At 37.7% G+C, this 17,909-nt stretch overlaps 1 protein-coding gene across 1 annotated transcript in view; it reads right to left on the minus strand.

Annotated features, from left to right (window-relative positions):
- Positions 1–1,634: 1,634 nt before the first annotated feature.
- The window catches only part of LOC104084012 (putative N-acetylated-alpha-linked acidic dipeptidase), a gene marked incomplete at its 5' end in the record, with an annotated part of 28,939 nt that continues 12,664 nt past the window's right edge, over positions 1,635–17,909 (minus strand). The window contains 13 exons of the mRNA XM_009587710.1: positions 1,635–1,824; positions 2,885–2,977; positions 4,677–4,758; positions 5,959–6,223; positions 7,024–7,114; positions 8,226–8,317; positions 10,331–10,398; positions 10,949–11,012; positions 11,283–11,365; positions 13,115–13,234; positions 14,231–14,316; positions 15,417–15,515; positions 17,700–17,793. Of these exons, the coding sequence (XP_009586005.1) occupies positions 1,635–1,824; positions 2,885–2,977; positions 4,677–4,758; positions 5,959–6,223; positions 7,024–7,114; positions 8,226–8,317; positions 10,331–10,398; positions 10,949–11,012; positions 11,283–11,365; positions 13,115–13,234; positions 14,231–14,316; positions 15,417–15,515; positions 17,700–17,793 (1,427 nt within the window). The remainder of the gene's footprint in view (positions 1,825–2,884; positions 2,978–4,676; positions 4,759–5,958; positions 6,224–7,023; positions 7,115–8,225; positions 8,318–10,330; positions 10,399–10,948; positions 11,013–11,282; positions 11,366–13,114; positions 13,235–14,230; positions 14,317–15,416; positions 15,516–17,699; positions 17,794–17,909) is intronic.

Here is a 17,909-nt window from a genome sequence, read left to right on the forward strand (position 1 = left end):
CAACAATTTTGGAGTTTGGTGATTCAGTTCTGATACATTCTCCTTAGCAACAGAAAAATAATCTTTTTGTATCCACCTGGTCAACAGAAGCTGTTTATTGCTGCCCCCCTGTGCCTGGTGGATTTGTGTTATCATTCCCTTGATTGCTGCAGACAAAATCCTCTAGGTTAGCCTAACTGATGATCTAAACTAACCTGACCAATTTTTTCAGAGCTGGATTCTCCATTGGCAAAAGGAGCAGTGGAGCAGCCAGCAGTGATAAAATAGAGACAGCAATGTCTCCCATTAGCACAACTAGTTTTGGGGGAAGACATGTCTCCATGGTTTTACTCCAATCATTTCCATAAAAATGTGAAAATAACTGAGCAATAACTGTGGGCGTAAGAGCATTTCCCATTATCTGGAAAACTGGATTATTTTATGAGAAAGATCAACAGCTAAGTAAAATAATGACTTAATTATAGTAACTTGCCTAAAGGGTTTTAATGTGAAGAGTAGAAATATTTATGAATAAATGAAGTTTTATGGAAAAGAAAAAAATCTACCATGACACTGATATCCATCACATCATGGGACAGTCTTTTAAGACATGGTGGAGACCTCAGCTGAAATGGCAGATCAAATTACACAAATTATTTGCTGTGCACAAAGTTAGTAATCCTCTAGTGGCAGAGTGTCAAGTGAAGGGATCTGATTTTCTGAGTCTTCTCTGTCTGATCTCGGTTGTCCCACTGCAGTCTGTCATGAGTAAGCTGCACACCAAAATCAGAAATACAGACTCTGCTAAGACGGTAATAATTTGGTATCCTTTCAAACTAAGGACTTGATGAATTTTCTGTGCTTCTAATTGTCTTCATATTAAAAATACCTTGATATGGACAAGCCACAGCAGGGGTAGATTTTGGATAAAAGAATAAAAATAGGTCTTCATCTTGAAAGACATGTTTTGCGAGATGATTACATGTCTAACAAGAGGTATTGCCTTGTTTTTACTCCGGTGACTAGAAGGCTTCTTGCTTAATTTTATTTGCAAACAGCTGCAAGACTCAGCATGTGAAGAGAAGAACGTCATGGATGAGTATTCTGGGCTGGCTGCCCAAAACTTGTTATGATCATTATACATCCCTCACACAGTATGTGACAGTTTTCCCATCTTCATACGTGATTCTTTGTGTGAAAGGAGAGCTGAAAGGGCTATCTTGGAGTATAATTATGCAACTCCAAGGTAAATAATAAAAAGTCAACAACAAAATTAGAAACTGATAGAAACGTGAAATGACTTCTGGTTTCCTAACGCACTATGAGTAGTTCTATAATAATCAAGCTGGCAAAATTCAAAGCTCTGAAAATAAATCCAGTGGCTAGCAATTCTTAAAATATGAAGCCCAGAGAAAACACAAAACTTTTTGACTCTCACTTCAGAAGTTATCTAAAGCCTGAGCTCTCTGAATGGAGTACATTACCTTGCTAACATTGCTAAATGCATTCCACTTGAGCATATTATTTGCAAAGAAAAAGATTTTTTGGATTTTGTGTTCTTTGTAATAATCCTCCTAGTGTTTTTAAATGCCCTGTTTTTAAGGCGTCTGCAAACTGTCATACGTAGTCTTCGTTGATGATTATGTCGTTGATATTTATGCTACTTGTTTCAGCGTTTCTGCTGCTGCCTGTACAGTGAAGGCTGCAATGGAAATCTGCCTCTTAACTTCTTCCCAGGCTTCATGTTGATCAGCTTTGTTTTTAATGTCAAACATGGCATCATAGATCCCTGGCAATGATTCTCCTGCATACTTGTTATGGCTGCTTGGAGCAAAGATAACATGTCTGTAGGGAAGTTGAGGGAAAAAAATAACAATATTCTGCATTAGGAAAATACATATTATCTTCTGAATAAAACTAATCTGTTTCTATATCATCTGTTAAAATGTTAAATTCTTGACACTGAAGATATAAATAAATAAGATTATTGCAGCAATAGTACCTATAATCTATGAAGCAAGAAAATAACATAAGCTAAATTATTCCATGTGAATTCCAGAACTTTGTAGCTAAAAAGACTTGAGATACAGTTGACTAAAGTATTTTCCTTTCCCTCATTTTAGATGAAATGGAAAGATTAAAAAAAAAAAACAAACCAGCTTCTTTTCTCACAGATATACACAATCTCCAACAGACATAGGTGTGCTTTGAGGTAGGAAAGCTAATGCTTTAACAAAAGACTGTTCTCAACAGATTTTTAATCAGAAGCTATGAGGGTACAAGGACTGTATATCTTAAGTTCTCTTTTCAGAGTTACTTTTTAGTGGAACTTTTTAGTGGAAAGATTACTGTTCTGAATTATGCAGACTGGTATAAGCACCAAAAAGTTAGACTTGACTTGACTATTCTGCCTCTCAAACAAGATTTACTTCTTGAACTGGATGAGAGAACTACTGAATTCACTTCATTGCTGTTGAAGTACTGCCCTCTACACTGTATTTGCTAGCATGACTGTTCTGCTATAATAGATCAAATTGTATATACTTCAATAAGACCCTATTTCACTTCCAAATAATAGTAACTTCCTAAAGATCCTTTACCACTGAAATTACTTGAACTGAGTCCAGGGCCAAACTTTTAGATCTGTTTAGAAGCCCACTGAAATCAATGGAAATTAGTTTACTGACCTGAATTGGCTTCCAACAAGACTTTTCCTCATTCTATATAGTGTATCTCACTGAAGTTTTCCCTAATATTGTTTTCCCTTTTCAATCTTATTCATCCTGTTTAATCTACTTTTACCATGTTGAATAAAATCATTACAATTCCATTTAGAGACCTGTAAATCTTAAAGGAATTCTCATAGGCTACTCCTCGCAGAAAGTGAAAAATAAGCCTTTCTTACCTATAGAATGGCCTGCCAGGTAATCCAAGAGGATCAATGAAAGCCCTTTCTAGAAACATAAGCTGATCATTTAGTGATCTGACAGCAATTAGGCTAAAAAGAAAACAGAGGAATATGTTAACTGTTAGTGTTTGGCCCACTCTCATCCCATGCCCCAATGTACACAGCTCTGGTTTTATGAAGGACATTAGATCCAAGATGTTGAACTTGAAGTGTAGCCTACAGAAGACAGCCCATGTCAGCTAACCTGCACAACAGAGTTATTCTGATCTGTACTGTGAGACAGTCTGGTTCATAACCTGAAAGTCTCTTAAAGCTGCTTTTAAAGGCTGAGGAATAGTGTCAAAGAAGACAGAGACTTTCAGGTATTTTCTCTCATGTTGCATCTTATTCCTGTATCTCCTTTTCAATAGGATGCTTAGGCAGACCATTCTCTTCTTTTGTACCACAGTTTTCTAAAGACCCTATTTTCCACAAAGCCAGCCAGCAGCAAATTACTTCAATAAAATCACATTTATTTTTATGTAAAACCACAACATCTGAGAAACATGAACCTTGTGATGTTAGAATCATCTTTTGAATCATCCAAGTATTGTGTTTTTCTGATGGCAGACTGTAAATTCCCTAGAGCAGAGACCATCTGTGTCTGTGTGCTTTGAATAGCTCTGAGCATACTACTGATGCTTAACAAATAAAAGAACTGTGAAGAAGACTATACTGAATGTATGTGCGTTTGGTAGTTTACATCCAAAGTAACTTATTGTAGCGCTTCAAAGGCACTCACCAAGAAAAAATGGTAAAATTTGTATCACTGTAAACCTGGAGTAACCCTACTACCGTCAATGAAATTGTTTCAAGTTTACATTGGTGTAAATGGAAACTGAAACTGGTTCATTGAATTAAAGCTTAGATTTAGGCCATCCATCAACAAAACGATTTTGAAAATGTCACATACATGTCATATGTCATAAATGTCATATTTTACATAAGAAATTATTGTTAACTCATTTATCTTGAAAGCTGCTGCCCTTAAAAAGATGGTTTTTGTTCTCACTTAGTCTTCCATAAGGGTAAGCATATGGCTAAATTAGATTCTTCCCAAGAACTGTAACATACACATAAGTATATATAAAAGTAAGTTTGGTTTCTCATTCTGTGCATGGCCTACAAAGAATAAAATAAGAATTAAGTCAAGTGCAAATTAGGCCTTTTGGCATAGGTGGTGCATAGAATTTTGGGAAAGCTTGCCAAAAAGCTTGCCACAACTACAGTCATGGTACAGCTATTTTTTTTCATTAAGTGGTACCAGTATCTTGACAACTAGAGTGCTGGCAAATGAAGACGACAAGTCAACATTTGTTCTTTAATGATAATCCAGTGACAAAATCCTAGGATGTGTCTCTACCTGGCGGGAGTTACACACCTGAGCTGGTTCTGCTCATGCTAACCAGCATTCTAGTCACATCCATGTATCATCCTGGCATTGCTCCTCAACTAAAACCTGTCAGAATTGACACTAATTAGCTTGGACACTTTTCGAAGCTAACATGGCTAGATTCCCAGTCTCTGCAGTGTCTCTGATGTCCACTAATTCAACATTTCCATACTTTGTTTCCTAGAGTAACCAGATCCTTAAAGACAAGAATCCATAAGGGCTTATAATGAAACAAATGACTGACAGTCATTTGTCACCAAGGTTATTCAGGGGACTAAATGCAAGTGAAGACTATGCCCTCTGAGCCCAGAGGACTACATGGAATATTTGACTGGAAGAAAAAAGAATTAAACTTACTTATTGATATCTATTTGTTGCAGTCTCTCATGAAAGCTAGCAGCAACTTCCGTAAAATTCTTCACAGCTGAAAAGAGAGCATCTGAAGGGAGCAGGAAGGAAGCATTTAACTTCAAATTCTGAAGGAATCATTTAACAAAGCAAATTCTTCAAATTAAAGCTTTATCTTTCACTGTGATCATGATCTGTCAATTCTCACTGAATGAAAATCAGATGACCCCATATTCCTACATTGTAGGAATGTAATTCTGTGTGAAAACTTGCCTTGGAGACAATAGAAATCAGTATTTTTGTGAATACTGCTTATTGTTTGCTACTTGAAGAATGTACAGAAATACCAAAAACTAGAGCATGGATTGCCAGACCCAGACTATTCAGGTAGGTCTGGGATTTTATAAATCGCAACAACCTGTATTTCATTGGTATGTCCCTCCACACATGCAGAGTTTTGAGAAAGACTGAGAGTGTGTGTGTGTGCACGTGTGCATGCACCCACGTACCTGATATTGGTCATTAGCAGCCAAGTCCTAAATGGAATAGTATATAATGTTGCCAATAAAATAAAGGCTTCTCAGGCAGGAGGCATATTGTGAATCCCTACAACATGAAATAAAATCTCATATGCCAGCACAAGATCCCTATTGTGGCATCGGGATGAACCATTCCTGCCTGACCAAGCCCGGAAGCAAACTTCTCATGGTGCTTGCACTTGCCATCATGTGCCCATAAACTGAAACAAGAGAAGTTCTGACTGGATATAAGGAGAATATTTTTCACCCTGAGGACAATCAAGCGCTGTGGTCCAGAGAGGTTTTATAGTCTCTGTCCTTGAAGGTTTTCAAGACCAGATGGGATAAAGCTTTGAGCAACCTGGTCTGACCTCAGAGCTGACCCTGCCTTGGGCAGGCTGACCTAGAGACCTCCTGAGGTTCCTTCTAACCTGTATTATCCTATGATCCTATGATCAGTGTTGGACAGAGAATTATCCAACACTGCAAAGCAGCATGATTTTTATTTAGGGACCAAGACAACATCGGTGATCCATGCAGAGGTCAAAGAACATGCGACTGTAAGTGTTAGCTCTACTTGGCAGTGGCATAGTCTCTATACAGGCATACTAGTGACAAAATATTCAAATTTCAAATTATTGGAAGGTGCGGCTCTTTTTTTATTTACTGTTCGTACAGCACAAGGTAAATACCAGGTCATGACTAAGACATACATTAAGATAAGGCACTGTTAACATTAACAGAGGAGGAGTGCGATGAAAAACTGTACGTACCAAAGGATACATTGTATGTTGCCAGTTCCTCTTCATGACTCCTTGACAAATTATAGATGATGTGAACATAGTTGCGCACAGCTGATGCATAATCTCTACAGTCAAAAGGAAGCACAACGGAGTTGGCCAATTCAAACACCAGCCCTCCCCGTACCTGAGCTACTGCCAGATGATTCTTGAAAGTGGGATCATAAAACCTCTCCACAATTTCATAGGTTTCATAGACACTGTGGTAAACTGGATAGCTGCTATATTTTTCTACATTCTGAAACAAACCCAAACAAAACCATTATTCAGCTGTGGATACTTCAGCTTTGCTTGAAAACCTTTGCTGTGGGATTCAAGGCAGTGTAAAGTTAAGTGTTCAGGTCACACTAATCCTATGTAGCCACTACAGACAGTCGAATGAGAAGAACTGCTCAGCGGTAGTTCTCTTAGACATCAACCTATGATGAGAGGAATGGTCATTTGGAGATGCTTCTCTCTACTGACCATGTACAGAGCCTAAAGAAGGTAGCTAAGAACAGACACATAACTTTTAATTGGCTAAATAAAGGTGAGATTGTGCTGCTTCTCTTTGCTTGGATCTCAACAGTCATTTCTGTTTGTGTCTTTGGATATGCCTTTTCAGAGAAAAAGACCACATTGAATAGATTGCTCCTTGAACATTTCTCAGTTAGTCTCATCTCACAGTATGCTCCAGAGTCAAACCCGTATTTTCCGTAAAACATGAACCATTTTGAATTCAAAGCTTCGTAAGTTATTACAAATCATTCAAAAGTCATCATAAGCCTCTCATAAGCCTTCACTAACCATAGGTAATTTTGAGCACATCCATTTACCCTGAGCAAAGTTCCTTTTGTCTGAGTGACATCAAGTTGACCATTCCTATTTATTAAATATTTGTGTTGCAGTAGCACATATAGTTCTAGTAATGAACTGGGACTTCACTCTGACACACTAAACCGAACTACTCCAAAAAGCTGGCAGTCTAAATGGCTCAATTACAGGTGATATTATTCAGGCAGTTACAGGGGAGACAAAATTACAAAGACACAGACTTACCCAATTTTTACTGTAACGTGCTCTGCCTGAAGCGATGCCAAGACGTTGAAAAAAGACTTCAAAATCATTGCCAGAACCCAGTTTATTTATTCTTTTAACAAGAAAGAGGAAAATGCCTTGAGTGACAATACTTAAAGTATAATCTTAGTTTGTTTCCAAGTACTGTGGCAATTATTTATTCTGCAGTCGCAGTCACTACACAGTCTGTCCCTAGTATGCTCTTGCTGTCAATATACCATGAATTGCCTGTGATCCCTACATTACATGCAATGGACGAGAGGAGATGGCCTCAGGTTGTGCCAAGGGAGGTTTAGACTGGACATTAGGAAAAACTTCTTTACTGAAAGAGTGGTCAGGCCTTGGAAGAGGCTGCCCAGGGAAGTGGTGGAGTCATCATCCCTGGAAGTATTTAAAAGACGTGTAGATGAGGCGCTTAGGGACATGGTTTAGTGGGCATGGTGGTGTTGGGTTGACGGTTGGACTTGATGATCTTAGAGGTCTTTTCCAACCTTAATGATTCTATGAACTCATCAATTGCATTCTTGAAGGAGCAGAGTCATCATTCTCAGGGTCAGAGAAATCAAACTCTTGAGAGGAGAATTTAACTCACTGTCTTTAATCATTGAGAAGACTCAATGACCTTCATCCTACTAAACTTCCACTACCCCAAGTTCTCAACTCAAGAGAAATCACAACAGTTCCAGCATGGCTCCATGGAATAGAATCAGTCTTCGAGATTCTTTAGAGAAACCCTGGTAAATTTGAAGGACAGTGTTGTAAAAACCTGGCTGGTATGTTTCCCAGGTACCAAAACTCAGACACCTTCCAGGATACTGGACCCAAGTGCAAGGGAAAGCTGCTCTGCTAGCATCTTGTGTGCCTGCCACTGGCTTTTGGGGGTTTCTGGGGGGCCTGCCACTGGCTTGTGCGTATTACCCTTATTTGCCTAAATCTCTATAAACTACACGAACACTTTACTTTTCATATATAAAGCCTCCTGTTCACGCTACAAAGACAAGTTCACAAAACTGTTGTACACTAGTGTATCAGCTGTAATCAACAAAACCCTGAAATTCTTACCAGCTTAGAACCACACCATTTCTTTTAGGCCCTCAGTTTTTCAAGTGGATATTTCTTTAAAACCCACACTCAGCAAGTTATAATAACTTTTGGTATATCGTTTATTTTCTTTTGTCACTGACCTGGGGACCTCTTTATATTCCCTTGATGGATTTTTTTTATACCAGCTCTCATAAAGAGATTTTCCTTCAAACCCCTCATCAGGACTTGGTATCTAGAAAAAGTATATTGTAAAAAAAGACAAAGGATACAATTTCAGATGTTACCAAGCAACAAATCTACAACCTGTCATCACATAAGCCTATGGCTTAGGGCAACGAATAAGTCACAGTCTTAAGTCCCTCAACCTTTCTGCATTTCCATTTTAACATTTCAAATATATAGTATTTTCCAGAGGAATAGTTTATTTGCTAAAAATAGGTAATTTTAGATGGACGAAAACACAGGGAAAGTAAAACATTTCAAGTCAATATTTACATCCTGATATCTCTTTATGAGATTTTCAGCCATTTAATTTAAATATTCAACACAAAAATCCCTCACAAACCCAAAACTTTTTGTTTCACTTTGGCAAGAAAATTCAATTTTGTCTTAGTTTAATTCAAAACTATTTCTACCTTGTTTTACTTCACAAAAATTATTTTCATGGATGCAGCAGTAACTTTAGAAGCGCAAAGTGTACAGTACTTGATGTTTATGTCATCATAGCTGCTACAGAGGTATACAAATCATGATCATCCTAAAGTTCATTTCTATCACCCTTTTCACACTACCTTCCCGATTACTGAGCAGGTTAAACACTGTGAGTATTTTTTCATCTTTCCTTTTTATTGATGGGCTGCTGAGGTTTTATTATCTTTAATCTATTAAAGATTATTTATATCTATATCTACTACCTAAGAATTACTCCACAATAGTGATCAAAATAAAACTAATATATTTGCTTTTTTGGTCATGAAGCTAATTGTTCATAGAACAGTGTTAACACTTTTTGCCTCAGATTAACTTTGGATGGGATCACACAGGACCTGCTTCCCCCCCGATCAGCGATCTCTTCAGACATCAGCTACCAACAAGCTGTGGTTACATGCATTCACCAGCCTTTGTTGCTGCTTCCCAGCTCAAGGAAGGGTTTTACACAACCATGTTTACTGGTATTTAGGTCAACATTTTAACGATGGCTCTTGGTGCCCAAACTGAGACTCTGCTGACCTGATTTTCTGACCGTTCTGAACACCTGCACTTAGCACAGGTTACCATGGGAACTGCAGGTCATCAGCTCTTTTGCAGTTCAGGACAGAAATATCTTTATCATCTGGGCACCTAATTTTAACAGAATTAAATTTTATTTGTTGTCTTTCAATTGCCAGAAAATTATTATACTGAATTATTACATTTCCTTTACTTTTGTACCAATCTAATGCCAGCTTCCAAGAGATAACAAATATCAACCCTGGAAAAGACAGATGACTGAATATATACAGCAGATGATATAGTAGATTCATAGAATATACACAGTAGTAGAATGTACATTATATATATATTTATATAACACGCACACACAGAAGCCTAATTAAGTGTTCATGCTTTAATACAAATGAGCAGAAAAAAAACCCAGAAACAAAAAAAGCCCTTAGTGCCAGCTTCTAAGACCCACTCTCAAAGCAAGGAACATCTTACATCTAAGGTGGTAAGGCTATCTCCTGAGAAAGGTCCCTACCTTTTAATTTTGTGTGCCACACAAATATGTGTGAGAGCATCATGGTCAGAGCGAATGAATATCTAACAGGATACACTGAAGCTGAGCACACTGACCAAACCTGTCACATCATGCTAAAAACAACACCGTAGCAAGCTTAATTTCTTTCCCTGCCTAAAGAGTCTCCCACTACCACGGGCACCCTAGTAGTTGGACTGGGCAGCCAAGTTTGTGCTTGTTTCTGTCCTCTGGCTCATGGCATTTTTTTATTCTTTTGTTCTTTTGTTCTTAGAAGGAATACTTTCACAGGAGGAGTGGAAAAATCCCCTAATCCTGAATAGCTACTAATTTAAAGACTTGAAATCCCTTTGCCACTCCTGGGAAAAAGCTCCCGTTACTTAGCTATTGATTTAAAAGGGGTACTGCAGTTAGAAAAGAAAGACAGATCTGACACCGTATTTTATACACAGAGCCCCATCCAGTAAATGAGCACTGAACATACTGGCTAAAAGTTTCAAGCCATATTACCTCTTTAGTCAGACTGTACACCAGTCTGTACATCAGTGGTGTGCAATCCACTCGTAGGGTGTAGTTTCCTGAAAAACAGGAAAAACTGTTTATCTAAAGAAGCAAGTTCTACTCAGCTGAAACCTCATGCCATTATTTGTTAATAAGAAAGGGACTAGAGAGCTACATTCTCTACAGGAACAAGCTGATTCTCCCTGTGGAAGAGTTCCCCTCCTATGATCTTATCAGTGCATTTGTATTGGTTAGGACGAATTACAGCCCAGCTTTTGAAGCAACCCTTAAGAGCTTTTCTTATGTCCCATGTTTATTATGCACGTTATAAGAAGAGAAGCAAAGAGTTGCCATGGAACTGCTGACAGGGGCACAACATTTCTTGTCCCTTCCCATGACTTCCCAAATAGTGTAGCTACTGTAATGGACTTCTTCCCTGAAGCCACAGGAATATCTGAAGGATACTTTATGATTCTGGGTCACCGTTTCCCCCCCATATCTACTCCCGAACTAATGCAACAACATTATCACACTGAAGGTTTCATGGATCTTACCAAGCCAAAAAGCCTCCTGGTCATCTGTATATACCATCACTATTCCTGTAAAACAGAAGTCAACACTATGTACCTTCAATGGAGGAATCTGCATTGATATAAGCCACTCCTCGTGCTTGCAATACTTTGGCATTTTCCTATTAGAAGGAAAAGAGGAAGAAAATGCTAATGAACTTTTTTTTCCTCAGAACTATTTTCCCATCCACAGAAGTAACAGCTGTTTCAGGGAAAGACATCATATACTGCAAGGAGCCGTATGTTCTTGGTAGTTCAAAAAGAAACTTAAGAGCAAGTGTGTGTGTGTGTGTGTAAGGGAGAGCGAGGGAGGGAAGAAGTGTTGCTTTCTGGTACAGATTTCTCAAAGATCTGCCACTGTGAAAATTGCTCTTTGAACACTACTGGTTTACCTCAGCCCACTCTGTCGATCCTAACAAGCCAAATTCCTCTGCATCCCAGCTTGCAAATATCACTGTTCTCCTTGGCCTCCATCCTGCAATAAAGGACCATGAAAATTGTATTATGGAAATACAGACTGGTTGTTACATGGTAACTAATGTGAAAACAAATGTCATTTTTGGGGGGCTCATCTTTTATCCTGATCTGTGGGGAAAGAGGTGTGTTTAAGGAACTTTAACACCAACTTCTTCACTAATCTATTCTAATAACAGTTCGCTAATTTCGCAGCAATCTCACTTCTACTTCAATATTGTGCCAAATAATGTATTGTTTTTCTTCTCTCAGCTTTAATTGCAAAAAAATTTTCTAAGATTTAAAACTCTGAGCAAGGAAAAATAATGCGCTTGTGCACAAATTCTTGAAAGAAAGATTTTCTAGTCCTTTTGCTCTGTCCAAGTACACATTGTATATCAGTATCTACTTTGATAGAAAAGTGTTTGGCACGTTTTCGTATCTATTACTGAATTTCTTTGACCTGTCTCTCAAATGCCGGACTTCAAAACCGAAGGAATTCCCTGTAACTTTTTGACAGGTCACCTTCAAAACAAAGATCTTTCACTTGAAGTTCTGCATTCTATTTAAACGCAGGCCAAATGGAACAGGCTCTATTGCCCTGCCTCTGTATCTTTGCCCAAAGTTTTCTTTGAGGCTACTGGAACCTTTTCATCTTTCGCTCCCTTTCTTTTTTAACTTTTTTTTTCCCCAGCTTGCATTCCAAAGACACTTTCCCCTTATGCCTTTCAGTACTTAAAGGGGGCTTATAACAAAGATGGGGACAAACTTTTTAGCAGGGCCTGTTGCGACAGGACAAGGGGGAATATTTTAAACTAAAAGAGGGTAGATTCAGACTGAATATAAGGAAGAAATTTTTTACAATGAGGGTGGTGAAACACTGGCACAGGTTGCCCAGAGAGGTGGTAGATGCCCCATCCCTGGAAACATTCAAGGTCAGGTTGGACGGGGCTCTGAGCAACCTGATCTAGTTGAAGATGTCCCTGCTCACTGCAGGGGGTTTGGACTAGATAGACTTTAAAGGTCCCCTCCAACCCAAACTATTCTATGATTCTATGATTCTATGATATCCAATAACTGGGAGGGAATGGACAGAAAACTAAATGTCAGTAAGTTTTAGGTGTAATGAGTAGGCAAAGAAAGCTCCTCTAGCATAGTATTTGAGTTATGTCAGAGCTTCTTTCCATGGGATGTCAGATAGGGAGATAGCATTTGCTCTGACAGCAGCAGAAACTTGGTACAGTTGGCATTTGTTCCTATTCTAATGTATTTAGGCATGAGGTATTTTTAACCATTACCTCCTACTATGTTTGCACAGCTCATTCTCTGCATTACACAGACATGCTTTATTTATTCTTGGGTCTGACTCCAAACTACAGTCAAGTACTGACAAGGCTCTCGATGTTGCCCTGATGAAGCCTTGTATCAGTCCACCACTGTATCAATTTTATAGGACCATTGAGACATCCAGTCTGACCAGCCTCAAATACACCGTAATCAATTGTACCTAAATGTCATATTTACTTCAGTATCCCCCAGTATCCCCATTTTGTGTTTTGTTTTTCTTTAGGTGTACTTTCTCTTGAGTAGCAGTATCTCACATATACCAATGTTGTAACTGGAACTAATTAACAGCTGCAGAGCAGCGTGCTTATCGAGACATCAGTGACATACACATGTTTAATTTTAAGCATATGCTTAAACCCAGAGAAATCAATGGGCACTGCTGAGAGCAGTGATTTTGATGTGCTTTATTCTTTCGTTACATTACCTTTCCTTTTCAGTTTTCCAAAGCTTCTCACAATCTCGTGAACCACAGCTGCCCCACTCTGAGGATCAATGCCACCAAATACCCATGAGTCGCGGTGGCCTCCCAAGATGACATATCTGTCTAGAGAAATTAATTACAGAGGTTTACTTAGAAAAACTTTTTTCCTGCCATAGAGCTGTTAATTGGAAGTAATATCTAATTTTCCATGTAAGTGTCAGGGAACAAAGCTTAATAGTTTATAAGATACATGATAGAAAGGCAAAACAATTTTAAATCTCCAAAGACATTTTTCTGCATTTTCAGCCATTGCTAAAGAATTTGTTAAACACAATAACTTGATCCCATAAGATTTAAAACATTCTAAATTCCATAATGTTACTTCTATTATTAGAAATACTGCAGCTTTCCTTTGAAGATAGAAGCATCTTTCCATATTTTACAATAGTATGCTTCATGGTAAAGCTGATCCACTAATTATATTTATACAGCATGCCAACTCACAACATTATGGTGTGCTGAATACAGTGTTTCTCTGAATATGTATATAGGAGCTAAGGGTTGTCCAAATCATGACAGAGATGTGATTAATAAGGTCAAAGTCAGACTAGATCTCTGTGCTACTATAATATGGTTAACAATTGTGTTTCAGACAACAGGGAAGTGCTGCAGTTACAAGTTAAATGATGTTATCATCGTCCTAGGGATGTCTATATATCTGGTTTTTTAGAGTGTTACACTGGTTACAAGAGACTGTAAAAAAAAAGCCAAAAAGTCAATAGTGGTGGATATGATGCCTTCAGATGGAATGCAAAATCCATTCCGGTGTTAGTAAGGAAGAATATCCACTTAAGAATATACTTTCTATTGCAGAGCTACTTGCCTGAAGACAAATATTTCTGTCTTGGTTATGACTCCCCCTTGAAAATCAGCTTTTACAGTGAAAGTGCTGACATACCCTGAACCATATGAAAGCTGGTGCAATAAATATTTCAACACCAATGATCATGTAGTGCAATATTTCAGAGAAAACTATATTCCTCATTTCCCCCCTGTAACTATGAAGTGCATGTAAAGGTCACTGCACGCTCACATTACATTGAAGACAAATGACTTTACCTGGTTCCACTGCACCTCTGATGGTACCAATCACATTGTAAATCCTTGTTATTTCATTGTGGCTATGAATGTGCATTTTCACCTTTCTAGCGTATCAGGAAGAAAATCCAAAGAGAAAATCCATAAGACTAGATAATAAAACATCTTGACGCCTTTCAAAAGTGTACAATATAAATTGTAAGGAAAGCATTTTGGCCAAATCTACCCTCCATTAAACCAAAGTAAATCTGAAAAGATGTCAGTGTGTTTTTTTCTGGATTTATACTTGTGCAACTGAGAACAGCATTTAGCTCTTGAAAGCTATGTACTGTTATTGATGCCAGTAAGATTTATACGGATAACAGGCTCAGAAATCCAAATTCAAAGATTTTTTGCTAGTTTTTAAATTTGGAAGAGTGAAAAAAATGAAACCCATCTAATGTTAAAAAGGTAAATAGTTCCAATCACCTAGAGGCTGGTGCAAATCAGAAATTACTCCAGGACAGTCAATACTGATGTGGCAACCCAGGCAGCAGAACATGAAACAACCTGAGTTGCATCAAGAGACTTTGTTTGTTTATCTACAACACAGCTGGAGGTGCAACAATTCATCCTCAAGGGTTACCTGTATATTTTTCAGAAAGAATTTTCCATGTGGTATGACTAAGACACAGGGAAAAGGTCAAACGGTTCATATGAAGTCAGTACAATAGCTCAGCCAATACTGAAACACCTGGACTTTAGTCCTAAACTGTAATTACTAAATCAGTTTAAAAACAATATCTGAAGCAATAAAAATGACATTGTAGTTAAAGCTTTTTTCCTGGAAAACTTGACTTGTAGGTTAATATTGTTTTATATGAGGCAATAGGTAAGACCAGAAGCTAGACCCATATGAATTTAAAAAAGACAACATACAAATTCAGCTCTCAAAAATAATCAGTCTCATCAAATAGTTTGTCAAAGGCTAGATGCTTTTCAAATGAAACTGGTTCAAGACTAGCTGGCAACTAAGCAATTCAGTCATATGCATCCAATCAATGTAAATCTACTGAAGCTTTGCACTGAGCGCATTTCAGCCCAGGAAATGGTCATAATCAAAGGAATGATGCAAATAACTCCAACTACTCTACCTTTGGTCAAATTCTATTGCTCTACCTGTTTTTCTCTGATCCCGAGCATGCTTTCCTTATGAAACAAAACTGACCTTGTAGAATAATTTGTTGTGAAACCAGGACCAACGTTGTAAGATACATTCAAATTTCCTCTCCAGCTACTATGCGGTGGTGCATATCCTCCCATATTGCTATTATGAAAAAAAAAAAATCATGATGAGTTACAGACATCTTACAATAGCACCAAACACAAATGAGGAACCAGGAACCACACTTTGTTAGGTCCCATGCACACACAGACCACAGTGATGTTCTTTGTCTTGGACAATTTATACTACAAGCTTCCACAGGAGAATAATCTGTCTTTTTAGCTACATTAACACTAGTAAATCAACATAGAGGAATATTCCTGGCCATTGAGATCAGCTTGGAATGGCCTACAGCTATCCTGGAAAACAGTGTTGGCATCCAAAGGTTTTGCACACAAAATGCCTCTTATAAATGGTCCCTGGAACTTTCTACTGCCTTGAACTGCATTTGCATTTCAATAAGCAGAGAGTAACTTGGACCATTTTAACAGTTTAACAGCATAGGCAGTTGTCTTCCAGTGCCTGTCCCGGGACACTGTTTAATCTGGTAGCATAGACAGAGTTGATGTGTTTCAAAGATGTCTAAAATTGGAGAAATATGATCAGTCCAAATCACCTCTTCTTGTTCCATTGTCAAAGGTGAGATGTTTTTTCTCAGTTAACACAACTGGAAATGCAGTAATTCAGTGGATCGCAATTGCCCATACTTATTCACCTATTCTAAAGGATTTATATTTTTGACATGAACTTGTGGGAAACATAAAAAAATATATGAAAAAGTATGCTGGATGTTCTGGTTCTTATTAGGCAAAATATATTTATTGTAAATGAAATTCCTTTACTGTAAAATGAATACTTCAGTCAAGCTTTATTCCACAGAACACTTCAGCATATCTTCAAGTCCTCCATATATTTTTTATATAAAAATATGGTAGCAGGAATAACTAGAAGTTATGACTTCTCAAGAAAAAAGTTAAAACAAGGACCCAGTATTTTTAGAGGACTTAAATTTCATTCATAATTATTAAAACCAAGTTCTAGAATTATTTACAACTTATTGAAGAGAAATATCTAGCTACATCATATTTATACATATTAATCTGCTCTACCACTACTAGTTGGCAGTGGAAAAAAAGAGGGTTTTTTAACCTATACCTTTATCATTATAAGCAGTTATCCTCATAACAATGATGACCGTAAAGTTCTAAAGAAAAGACAGTTTGGAGATGTATCAGTCCATAAAAGTTTGGGAGGAAATAGGAAAAACACTAGAACAATGTTAATGAACATCAGATATGCAAAGACACCAAAGACAGTAAAATTCTGCCTAAGATAAAAATAAATAGCTTCAATACTTCAGAGGAAAACCTGCACAGAGAACCAAGATAGAATTTTTTTTTTTTTGACTCAGTATTCACACAGAGGTATCAGACAGAGCAGAATGATTGCTCATGTGATTTAGATGTAAAATTCCTATACAAATACACACCCAAGATTATGTTCACTTATTGCCCTAAACACTTATCCCTGGTACAGTTGCCAACCCTGGTATTTCCTGCTCTGTATCCCTGCAGTTGATACAGATGATTACTGCTACATTTTTAGGGGAATGATACACTTGCCAACTCAATCACATCTTACTTTTTTCAGAGAACTTATTTGGTTTGTTAAGATAATTATGAATTTTAATGCTGTCCTCTGGCAAGCTGGTAGCCTGTCTTCATGTCACTTGCATGTTTAGTAAGCACACTTACTTACACATAGATGTCTATTAAATCCCCTATAATACTCCAGAGTTTCCCCAGTGCCCTTGTATTAGTTAGCTAGCATCATTTCATATTTATGCAACATAATACAGGTGATGAGAGAAAGCACACACCTTCATTTAACAGAGGACAGTACGGGTACTGCCCCATCAAACATGCATGGCAAGTACTTCCCGGGACAAATGAATGACTTCATTTGTGGTCTTTTTCACAAGACAGGTATCATGCCGTCCTCAAAAATTTTTGCCTTTATTCAAACTGAGAGGCACTTTATACTTTCAGTATACTTGACTGATCATGATATATTACAAATGATCCTTTCCAGATCACTCTGCACATATATGTAGTAACAGATAACAAGTTTACCTCCTACAAAGAACCTAATGACAAACAAACACACACTATTTCAACAGCTACAGTAGAAGCAGAGAGCAAAAGCCTTTTCCCTTTCTTTTCAAATACTCTCATAACTTTCAAAAAACAGTCTGCTTAAAATTCCTCATGTCTCCCATACACTCACCGCAGTAATGACTCAGCATCATGATAGCCAATGGGATGAACTGGAATTTTTGGGAGACCTACACCACTGGCTTTGTCTAATCGGTAGGTGTATTCTGAAAGCAAAAGACAGATATTTTCATATTTACAAGTCTCAGAAGGGATTTGTACAGTTCATAGCACAGTCCTAACACTGGAATCAGGGATAATCATTTCACTTTCCTCGAAGTCG

The sequence above is a fragment of the Fulmarus glacialis genome, unplaced genomic scaffold (assembly GCF_000690835.1).
Source record: "Fulmarus glacialis isolate BGI_N327 unplaced genomic scaffold, ASM69083v1 scaffold40531, whole genome shotgun sequence".
In the NCBI taxonomy this organism is placed as follows: domain Eukaryota; kingdom Metazoa; phylum Chordata; class Aves; order Procellariiformes; family Procellariidae; genus Fulmarus; species Fulmarus glacialis.